Source organism: Anopheles arabiensis, chromosome 2 (genome assembly GCF_016920715.1).
Source record: "Anopheles arabiensis isolate DONGOLA chromosome 2, AaraD3, whole genome shotgun sequence".
NCBI classification, from domain to species: Eukaryota; Metazoa; Arthropoda; class Insecta; order Diptera; family Culicidae; genus Anopheles; species Anopheles arabiensis.
In genome coordinates, this window is record NC_053517.1 from 63,050,878 (window position 1) to 63,063,128 (window position 12,251).

A 12,251-nucleotide genomic window follows, 5' to 3' on the forward strand; every position below is an offset into this window, starting at 1 on the left:
CATGTGACGTTGGTCATAGTCATTCTAACTAGCCTTATCAGTTTGGCCGGGATTCCAAATGAGCTCATACCGTCATACAGTTTTACCCTGGCTATGCTATCATATGCGGCTTTGTATGGTATGTGTCGTGTCTGTATTCAGCCATCTTCTCCAAGATCTGCCGCATGGTGAAGATCTGATCAATGGTTGATTTTCCGTTTCGGAATCCTCTTTGATAGTTTCCTACTATCGCTTCGACGTGCGGGACAAGGCAATCTTGAAGGGTCAGGGAGAATATTTTATAGGCCGTATTCAACACCGTAATACCCCTGTAGTTGTTGCAGTCCAACCTGTCTCCCCTTCTTGTATATGGGGTAGATGATGCCGAGATTCCAATCACAAGGCATCGATTCGCTATCCCACACCTCAGTAACGATTTGATGAATCTCGTTTTCTAGTCTTACACCTACATTCTTGACCAGTTCGGCTGCAATTCCGTCGGTTCCGGGTGCCTTGTTATTTTTCAGCCGAAGGATAGCGTTTTGTGTTTCTGCTATGCTAGGTGGCAGTAGCATGACACTATTTGCTAGTGGCGCTTCTAGCTGATCGTTAAACTGGTCGTTGAGTAATTCATCAAAGTACTGAGCTCACCGCGAGAGGACCTCTGGCTGGTTACTGACCAGATCTCCATCCTTGTTGCGACAGCACCTTAGGTACAACGTTGTTTCGGTGACCTGCTATCGCTTGGTAAAATTTTCGTGTCGGTCCGTACGCCTCTCTGGTTTGCTCGAGTTCCCGCATGTTTTGCTCTTCCAAAGCATGCTTCTTGGAGCGGTGAACTCGTTTCTCTTCGCGTCTGAGCCGTGAATATTCCTCTGCGCATGCCCGCGTTCTATGCCGTTGTTGCATTGCTCGGTATGCAGTATTCTTACGTTCGGTCACTAGTCTGCATTCATCGTCGAACCAGCCAGATTTGGTGTTGCCACGACTTGGTGGGAGTATATTTCTTGCACAGTTTATTATTTTTGTTTTTAGAGCGTTCCACCTCTCGCTCGTAGTTTCATATCTGTTTTCTGGTAGTAGAGACTCGTCTAAAGCGGCTTTGAATTCCTGTTGGACAGTAATGTCCCTTAGAGAGTCCGTGTTGAGCCGAGGCTGCGTGTTTTCTCCGCCCCCATTGGCGCGGGGGCGGGCGATTCTACAACGTATCACTAAGCCAACCAAGTAGTGATCAGAATCGATATTGGCTCCTCGATAAGTTCTGACGTTTAACAGGCTCGACTGTCGTCGGCGGCTTATTAACACGTGGTCGATCTGGTTGAAGGATTCGCCATCCGGGTGCGCCCACGTCATTTTGTGGATGTCCCTCCGCGCAAATTTGGTACTTCCTACAACCAGATTGTTCGCTGCGGCGAACTGGACCAATCTACTACCATTATCGTTACTGTGCTCATGCAGACTGTGACAGCCAGTGTATTGGCGGTACATTGGCTCCCTACCGACTTTTGCGTTGAAGTCCCCCAGGATGATTTTGAGGTCATGCCTGGGGCACGCATCTATAGTTCTAGCGAGGCGGCCGTAAAAAAGGTCCTTCTCCTCTTCCTCTTTATCTTCGGTAGGGGCGTGAACGTTTATGAGGCTTATATTAAAAAATTTGCCTCGCATGCGCAGGGTGCATAGCCTATCGTTTATAGCCTTGAAATCTATGATTACGGATTTCAGCCGGGGACCTACGGCGAAACCCGTTCCGAGCACGTGGTGGCGGTCGTGGCAGCTGTAGTAAATGTCGTAGCATTGCTTACCACGCCTGTTGTGCACACCGTTCCCTAGCCACCGAATCTCTTGTAGAGCTACGAGGTCCATGCTCAGTGTGGCTAGGGCGTCATCAAGTTGTTTCAAGGCTCCGGCTTTGCTAAGAGTGCGTACGTTCCATGAGCCCATTTTTATCGTTGTCCGGGGGCATTGCGTTGGGTCGGTATCGTTAAGTCCGTTTCGTATCCTTCTGATGCTTTCTGTAGTCAGTTGTTACGTGAGACTGGGTGACTGGCCCTGCGCCCACGTGGCCGTTTTATTTTTCGTCGGGTTGCCCCCCCGACGTTCAGGCACCCAGTTTCCCGGGATACCCACCCCCCTGCTGGTTCGCCATATGCCACCATCCGCCCAAGGGGTTGGATCTAGCCCGTGTACCCAAGCTAGGATATATGGAGGCACATGTTACCACTCCGCACGACGAGGACGTGTCGGAATAGGAGTTGGATGGGAGAGCCTATGTTATCCCTCGGAGGGCTTCGGATCCCATCCCATTACAGAGCCCCTTATACCCAAGCCTGGATAATTGAGAGAAATGTTACCGTTCGAGGGACAATACGACGGAGACGTATTGAGTAGGAGTAGGAGTAGGAGTAGGGAATGGGGCGGCCCCATGGTACAGTCGTAAACTCGAACGACTCTATATCATGCCCGTCATGGGTTGAAACCCAGAATGGACCGTCCCCCCGTAGCAAGGATTGACTATCGGGCTACGTGGTAATGAATTAAGTCTTGAAAGTATAAGCCAGCTTGTCAGCGCAGGACGTTACGCCAAATAGAAGTAGAAGAAGGGAAGGGAGAGCCTATTCTAAAGGTTTCAAATCCACCACTGTGTAGAATCATCCCTTTTAATAAATCTCACGATATGTCCCGCCATGCAATTGACAGCGATTTGCGAGGGCGCACGAGGACTCGCACGCCATATAAGTTAACCGCCCCAGAGCCCTTGCATAAAAGAGCTTCCGAGCCTTGGTAGTTTTTTCACCCCTAGTTTCAGCAGTTATAATTATAGCACCCCGAGAGCAGGTATAACAGTGCAAATTATAGCATACTAAACACCTGAATTTTGTCATTTTTTTGCAAAAATTCACTAAACTGGATATGGTAATCTTTTCGACGAATAACACCGTAAAAAATATAATTTATGAATAAAAAATAAATATTGTTGAAAATACCATAAGATTTCAAGCAGATGATAGAGCTCGCAACCCTCGCAATATTTGACGGGTTGGAATTATCCCACCTTGGCCCAACCCGTCACGAATTCGCTGCACCAACTGGTCGGAGTCGCATATACTTGCACCTACCGGCGTCATTGCACCTGTGAACCTACTTGTACTTTTCGAGTCGACCCGAGCCACTCCGGCTTCGACCCGCCCATCACAAGTCGAGTTCACCACTCTAGAATGACATGACACTCCCCGTCAAACATTGCGAGGGTTGCAAGTGGTATCATCTGCTCGAAATCTTAAGATATTATAAAAATATTTTAAAATATTTATTTTTAATTCATTAATTATTGTTTTGCTGTGTCATTTATCCAAAAGATCACTATTTAAATTTTTGTGGATTTTTTCAAAATAAAATCTCAAAATTTAGGTGTTTAGTGAGCTATAATTTTCAATGTTATACCTGCTCTCGGGGTGCTATAATTATAACTGCTAAAACAAGCGGCGAAAAAACTGTCTAGGCTCGCAAGCTCTTTAATGCGAGGGCTCTGGGACGGTGAACTTGTATGGCGTGCGAGCCCTCGCGCGCCCTCGCAAATCGTTGTCAACCCGTCAAACATTGCGAGGGTTGCAAGTGGTATCATCTGCTCGAAATCTTAAGATATTTAAAAAATATTTTGAAATATTTAGTTTTTATTCATTAATTCTCGTTTTGCTGTGTTATCTGTCGAAATAAATCACTATTTAAATTTTTGTGGATTCTTTTAAAATAAAATCTCAAAATTCAGGTGTTTAGTAAGCTATAATTTACAAAGTTATACCTGCTCTCGGGGTGCTATAATTATAACTGCTAAAACTAGCAGCGAAAAAACTGCCTAGGCTCGCAAGCTCTTTAATGCGAGGGCTCTGGGACGGTGAACTTGTATGACGTGCGAGCCCTCGCGCGCCCTCGCAAATCGCTGTCAATTGCATGGCGGGCCTCGCGCGCCCTCCCAAATCGCTGTCAATTGCATGGCGGGGATGAAATCATTCACAACCCTCGCAATGTTTGACGGGTAGTTTTAGCAGTTATAATTATAGCACCCCGAGAGCAGGTATAACATTGTAAGTTTTAGCTTACTAAACACCTAATTTTATTTTGAAAAAATCGACAAAAATTTAAATAGCCATCTTTTCGACAAATAACACAGCAAAACAATAATTAATGAATACAAAACCCGCCATGCAATTGACAGCGATTTGCGAGGGCGCGCGAGGGCTCGCACGCCATACAAGTTCACCGCCCCAGAGCCCTCGCATTAAAGAGCTTGCGAGCCTAGGCAGTTTTTTCGCCGCCAGTTTTAGCAGTTATAATTATAGCACTCCACAATTATAGAGAGCAGGTATAACATTGCCAATTATAGCTTACTAAACACCTAAATTTTGAGATTTTATTTTGAAAAAATCCACAAAAACGTAAATAGTGGTCTTTTCGACAAATAACACAGCAATACAAGAATTAATGAATAAAAAAAAATATTTTAAAATATTTTTCAAATATCTTAAGATTTCGAGCAGATGAAACCACTTGCAACCCTCGCAATGTTTGACGGGAATAAACATTTTAAAATATTTTTAAAATATCTTAAGATTTCGAGCAGATGATACCACTTGCAACCCTCGCAATGTTTGACGGGTACACTACTGTTTAGACAGGTAGTTTTTAATTTGCTTTTTTTGAATAAAAAAAAAAGCTAAACTTTTGCTGAAACCATGCAAACTACTTGATTATAAACTGTATTTCAATCATAATCGTGTAAAATATTACAAGTTAATGTTTTTTGCAAAGAAAATTGCATATAAAAAAGTTAACCCCTGGCTATCATATATGATAGTCTTGCACCCCTATGAAACATTATGGCTTAATTAGACGGAGGATACTTGCATACTGTCATTCGATTTTTTAATCTATCCTTCAAATAGGATTTGACGGATACATGCCAGTCGGAAAATCGGAATTCGGCATGTTCATTACCGATTTGCACCCGAATAGGTTTTTTTCTGTCACTGTCGATAGAGCGAATTGAATTTACTGCTGATGATTGATAATAACAACACAAATGACAAACAACGAAGGATTGTTTCAGATAAAGCTAAGAAAATCAATAAAATAAATAATAAATGTGAAAGGTGACGGATAAATTCTCTTGCCTTATTACACGTACGTGAGGTAATTTTGTGCCAGAGTCTAAGTTTGACAGATAAATGCCAATCGAGAAATGACAGTTTTTTCCTCCGTCTCATAAGATCTTATCTGGCTATCATATGTGATTGCTATGGCTGTTTGCTGTAATGCGTTATCTGACGGATTTTCGTCTGTAAAATACCTGTAAATTCACTGTATATTTCACCTCTTCTGGCCGCACGATCAAAGCTGCCTTGTTGGTTGGAGACTGCACCAGTATTAGACAGTGTACCTGTTTTCGGCAGGGTAACTTAAAACGTGTCATTACGCACAAATGCGTTGAAAACTGTCTCAATACAATTGTTTAAAAATAGAGATATGATTGTTTATTATTCATATACGAAGTTTCACATCATTTCCTTGCATATTTTCAAAATATAAAAATAAAACTGTGCAGAGTTTTACATGTTTCGGCAGATTTGCTGTCAGCCAATATTTCGGCAGGTTTCATTATAAAGAGAACCAGATCACTAAAACAATGAAAGTGTGGTTTTTTATGAAAGATTCTATGGTTGCAAAATCTATTCTAGCCCGCAAAACATTTTAGAATCACGAAAAAAATCATATATATACGCTTTAAATGCTACCGAAAATAGGTACAGGAATCTTGGAATCGTTGGAAATGTGTGTATAACGGTTATCAGCCCAGAAATTCAAAAAAATACATCAATTACTTGTCATTGACAACTTTTAACTGTCAAAATCAAATTCGTGGTATCTGCGAATCGTCGTAACTCGAGGGGATCGTAACTCGGGGCACGCCTGTATACGGTAAATGTTGATTTTTGACAGATCAATGCTGTGGGCTCCTGCCGAAACATGAAACAATAACACAGTTTTGATTTTGCTGAATATTCATTTATAAGTTGATTAGAACACAACAACGCGTATGTTGACACATAAAACCACTTTTTTATTAAATATTACCAATTTCACTATAAATAATCCAATAACTTGTGAGAAAAATAATAATTTGTGAGCCAGTGGGAGCCGTACTCTATCGCTGTTCAGGCAGTCTCATTTCTGAAATGCCTACTTTTTTAGTAACATCAAAGTGACTGAAAAATTTGCCACATAAAGTTAATAATTTAAGTACATTTCACCACCAATCTTAGGAAAGCGAGTGTTTAAAACTGTTTTAAATATTTATTTCTACCTATTGGCATTGATTAAAACATTTACCGACCCGTATTTGCGATACCGAAAATAGGAGCCTGGAATAACAGCCTGCCGAAATAGGAAATACATTTAACCTTCATTTCTATGACCAAAAATACACCCTCATCTTTATGACCACCTACCCGCGTAGGTCATACATTTTTTATGGGAGTTTGCATTTCTGGATGGCAAATAGATCATATCTTCTGTTTTAGTTATTGAAATAACTTCAGATTTTCAGGGAAGCTGCATAAAACTTTGTTCTTGCCAGTGCGTCTGGATGGTAAATTTTATCATATCTTTTGTTTTAGTTCAAACTTCATAAAACTTTGATCTTGCCAATATAAAAAAATTGGTATTTTAAAAATTATTTTTCATGTTTTTTTATTTTAACTTTTTTTACCCCTTACTTCTATGACCACCTACCCGGGTAGGTCATACATTTTGTTTGAGAAATTGCACTTATACGTAATTGTGCATAACTTCCATTTTAGTTATTGAAATGACTTCAAATTTTCAGGAAAGCTGCATAAAACTTCGTTCTTCCCAATATAAAAAAGTGAAGTTGCTACACACTTTTTCCAAACTTTTTTTTCTGCTATTGGGAGTACAGTCAGAATTCAATAGTTAAACGCTTTTTAGTTGGCATGCTTTTTAGTTGAACGCTCGATTGTAGGCACCACTATACTTCTTCTTCTATGGTGGTATGAAAATAGGTTTTAAGAATGTAAACATTTTGAGATGTTACACTAACCTTAATTTAATTGCAATTTTCCAACTCCCATACAAAGAGCAAGATTGTTGTTTTTTAGTAAACATTTTGACACTTGGCGTAAGGTGCCTGGCGGTTTAAACTCGACGATGCGATACTGTGGGGATACTGGCACGATACTATTATCCTAAGTTAAACCCCAAGCAATGATGTAATATTTTAGTTATTTAGGAAAATATGTATTATAGGGTAAGTGTACCAATTATGGCCATAGTACCAATTATGGCCATAGCAACCAATATTTTGCTTAAAACAGTAAATTTCTGCAACTATGGATTGATTTTTTAATTCAAATATTAGAATTTTAAAACATTTATGTTTCAATAGTTACATGCGAGGAACTTCCATTTAACTAATATCACCTTTTCAAAATAAGCAGCCAAGATTTTTGCCACCTCTTATCATTTTACTAAGAGCAGCTCAGTGATTTTCAAGCATCTAAGCATAGTGTTATGTGAAAAAACGCCATTATGGTGCAAAATGCTAGATATGTAACAACTTCAAAACAAAATTTAACAATATTTCAACAAAAAGATGTATTTTTCCATATGTCCAGAATTGGTACAACTTAACAACGATGTTCCAATTATCGCACAAGGGCAAGTGAACCAATTATGGTCATAGCACCAATATTGGTGCTTATTGAACATTGGTGACTTTTAAAGCTTTTAATCACATATTCTACTATAAAACTTAATATAGGCATTTATTATTACAGATTTCACGAATTGATGTTTCACCTTTGTACATAATAGGCACCTATACTTCTTCTTCTATTTGGTGTAACATTAATGTAACAATTAGTGTAACTAATACTCAATCCTTGCTACAGGGGAAAGGTCCATTCTTCGCTTGAACCCATAACCCATATTATCCTGTCAATGTAGGGGCCCCGTGTATGGTAATTCCAGCAAATAGAACAGTGTGTACAGTAGTCTCAGCAAGAGCTTCTGTGCTAGATAGGTGCTCCATGGATGAAGGGACTCATAAACTATAGGGGCCCAGTAGAGGGATCCTGAGCACACATCACCCCCCCCCCTCCACACCAACCGGGAGGCCTCCACTCCTTTTAACGCTTAGGGCCCCCAACACCTTAAATCCGCCACTGCTCGACTGACTATCCTGCTATGAGCAAAATCATTAAGTCACTGAAAGCCAAGCCACAGTAATGGTAAAGGCAGACCTTGAACGATAACGGTTGTTGTGCCACAGAAGAAAAAGAAGATTTTTTGGTTCTGAGTAATTTTTCATTAATTTGTTTTAAATTCATCACATAACGTGAATTTTTGCATGTAAAATACACGATTTTAAATAACTGGCCATAATAGGAACCCTGTTATAACCATAATAGGAACACTAGTGCCATAATTGTTACATTTTCAAGCAGCAGTTATAAGGTTTTTTCAATGATTAATTATTAAAACCAATCAAATTAAAAAATATGTGCAGGTTTAACACATTTACATAGGCTTCCAATGATTGTGAAAAAAACTTATTTGTACTGCCTTCAAAAGTGCGCATTGATGACAAACTAAGTTCATAATTGGTACACTATATATGTAATAATATATATAATATAGATAGATAGGTGCAGATAGGTAGAATATACATATATATATATATATATATATATATATATATATATATATATATATATATATATATATATATATATGTATATTTATTAATTATTTAAATTTTATTAATTATATAAATTTTACAGTTCTTTGAGTCAATTCTACTGATTTGACACATCCATTGTGAAATGTCTTCCCAAGTGACATTTGCTCGAAATTGTTTTACCATATCTGCTCGATTAGTGCTCGATACGCCTGAAAATGTGGATTTGTGTGTGATCAAGTATGTTGAAAGCGCCAAGATTTGGCGTGATCGTAAATTAGACGTTCCTCTATCGATGAACGATGCCGTCGAGCTCATTTTTCATTCATGACTATAGTTTTTTGATGAAAAACAAAAGCTAATTTTATGTGACGTTATTCTATAAAAATGGGTATTATTTAAGTATAAAATGGGTACATGACCAACTATAACGATAGCAAACATCGTTTCCGGGCGAATCTAGAAGAAAGTAACGAAACAGCCGCATCACATTTGATTTTAAAGGACTTTTTCGAAATTCCCTTAAACTGGTGCAGTTTAAGGGAAGTTTAAGGCTCCAGTTTAAGGGAATTTGCTCGAATTCCCGATTATTCGTGCTATAAAATGTCAGTTGGGTTGGGATATATATATATATATATATATATATATATATATATATATATATATATATATATATATATATATATATATATATATATATATATTCGAGCTGCCCGGATAATCGACGTGCTACTGTATATATATATATATATATATATATATATATATATATATATATATATATATATATATATATATATATATATATATATATATATATATATATATATATATATATATATATATATATATATATATATATATATATATATATATATATACAGTAGCACGTCGATTATCCGGGCAGCTCGACCGGACCAAAGTGGTAGAAAGGAAGTGTCGTCATACAGAAATTTGGCCATCAAGGCTTTAGAAAAAAAGCACAAAACCAGGATCGACGGCAGTTGTCAAATGCGACGAATGTTGCTGGTATACGGGTATGATAAATGAATTGTTTTAGTGAAATAATTTTTTATATAACACTAAAACCTTGTATTTTGCATGCACACTGTATAAATCGACATTTTCCACGTTATACTGCGGCTGCTGCCTGTAAACAAATATCGACGGCTTTTGTCAAACTGAATCTCAAAATATCAACATGCCAAACGCTGAGAAGACACCTCCTCTGGTGAAGACACCTCCATTCCACCTTGGTAACGTGTATCTCGGAGACTACCTGTACGCTAGTTTTTAAATGTGACAGTTTTTTTTTTGCAATTTGTACTAGTTTGACACAATGAATGTTGAATTAAAATAAATTCCCTTCGGTCAAATTTTAAAAACCATTTTGACAGGTATGAAATTGTTATCTGCACTTGAAATCAGATTAAATAAATAATTCAATGACTAAAACTTACGACTTCAAGCAAAATTATAAGAAAATTAGCAATAATTTTACTGAAAACCTATAAATTTGACGTACGCTAATATTCGCGATACGCTATTGCCTCCGGTCCGCATTAAGATTATTGAATACTTGTACCAGTATATCGGGGAATACCTGTACAATTATCCAAAGTAACAAAGCAGAGGTTTTTTAAGTTTTTGGGAATAACTAAGTTTTCCGGGCCAGCTAGTACTATATAAATAAATTAAGTAACATAGTGTAGCATAGTGTAACATGTAACAATAATCATTGCAGCATTGCATAAAGGAAGCATAAATGAAGATGCATAAAGTAACTATATTCACAGCAGCATTGTTGTAATTTCGATGAAAGTAATTACACATGCCATCATTAATACAGTTCCGTCCTTCTTCAATATAATTTAAAAGGATGGAATCAGGAAAGTCCTGAATCCTCAAAATGTATGTCATAACATTAAAAATAAAATTGTAGTAAGGTTGCATTTCATTTGAATGTATATTAAAATAAGTTGAATTGTCATTGTGGAAATCAGCTCCATATATTGTTTAAATGTACTATACATCGAATAAGATTGTTTACGTAAGAAAGAGGAAAATAAAAACAATTATGTTTGAAAAATTAAACGCTTGTTAGTTTCATTCAATTTACTTGAACCTGCCTTTGCAGAGCCTTTTCTCCATCAAATCTTTTCAATTCCATCGCGAATAAATACAAGTTGAACCATACAACCCACGCGAGATGCAGTGACATTTGAACATCTATTTAGCGTATAAGACAAGAACTCCAAACTCGGGAAGCGGAATCTTAAGGAAATCGATTTGTTGATTCTGTAGTGGCATTATAAAAAATACAATAGGTTATTTAAACACGAAGTAAACACATGAGCATGAAAAAAGTTGTACAAATATAAGTAATAAGTAATCACATTTCATTACAGAAAAGGGGTTTCTGAGCTTATAGTTCAAAAATAGCAACCATAACAAGCGTTAAATTTTTCCAACAAAATTGAATTTTGTTTTGCCTTTCGTTATTGCAGCAGTCAAAAACGTATAAAGCTAATTATCCAAATCGCGCTTGAAATCAATGCACTCTTAAAAGAATGTTTAAGTTTCACTTCTATGAAGTATATCATAAAAATTACAGCACATTTGTGTGTGCATAATTTGTTGCGGGGTCATTATGTATCGTGGACAAGACAGAGCATATTTATTTATTAAAGAGTTTGTTTAATTGTAATTAGTAACAATTTGTGTAATTAGTTATTTACAAAGTTGATTTATTTCTTTCTATCTCTTTTTCTCTCTTTCTTATTTTGTTAATGTTATCTTGGGTTTGCTTCGATGCTTCACGTTTGAATGATCACAATACGAATTCAGTCAGGGGTCAGCAAAGTCCCAAAGCGAGTTGATGAGCTTATCGATGAGAAGTGTAGAAAGCTCAATAAAACTGGTGTTCCGCAGGGTAGTGCTCTACACTTGGCGCAATGGATGAAAGGGCAGCTGAATAAACAGATCATCGAATCCGATCCTATAGATTCCGATCCCGAGCAATTGGTAGAAGACTGGTCGGTCGAACAAGTGACTAACCGATCCAAAGAATTAAACCTGGTTAATTCTGACGGAAGCCCTTTTAGATCTGCTCCCCGCTACAATGGCTCCAGCAATGGGACATTGGTAAAAAATAACACGATAAACGACCAGCCTTTCATTGACGATAATTCGGCTTGTGATGATGATGATGAAGATAATAAAAGTGTTTCTAAAAGCACAACGTCCGACAGTCAGGTTAGTATCAAAGCAATTCAAACTGCATGAATGAATGAATTCCGTTACTTCAACATGAAGGATTCTAATGAATGGTATGAATGGTACTTTTGTTTTTTGAACATGTTACATCCAACTCCAATGTACGTTTAAAAAAAAGTAGATCTGCAAGCTATCGCACTTCATTGTAAAAGAGTATAAATTATTTATTAACCAACTAACGTCATACTTGTACCGTTGTTTGTGAAAAAATAAGATCCGGGTTTGGTAGCTACCTGAAGTTGCA

General features: G+C 37.7%; 1 protein-coding gene and 1 long non-coding RNA gene across 10 annotated transcripts in view; both read left to right on the forward strand.

Moving 5' to 3' along the window:
• Positions 1–12,251, forward strand: part of LOC120897332 — a 101,848-nt gene that overhangs the window by 66,904 nt on the left and 22,693 nt on the right. For all 9 annotated transcript variants that reach the window (XM_040302142.1, XM_040302141.1, XM_040302140.1 and 6 more), the window contains one exon: positions 11,579–11,986. In XM_040302142.1, coding sequence (XP_040158076.1) covers positions 11,579–11,986 — 408 coding nt within the window. The remainder of the gene's footprint in view (positions 1–11,578; positions 11,987–12,251) is intronic.
• On the forward strand, positions 9,611–10,820 carry LOC120897338. Its single transcript, XR_005738522.1, has 2 exons — positions 9,611–9,768; positions 9,951–10,820. It is a non-coding gene; the product is annotated as an uncharacterized LOC120897338 (long non-coding RNA).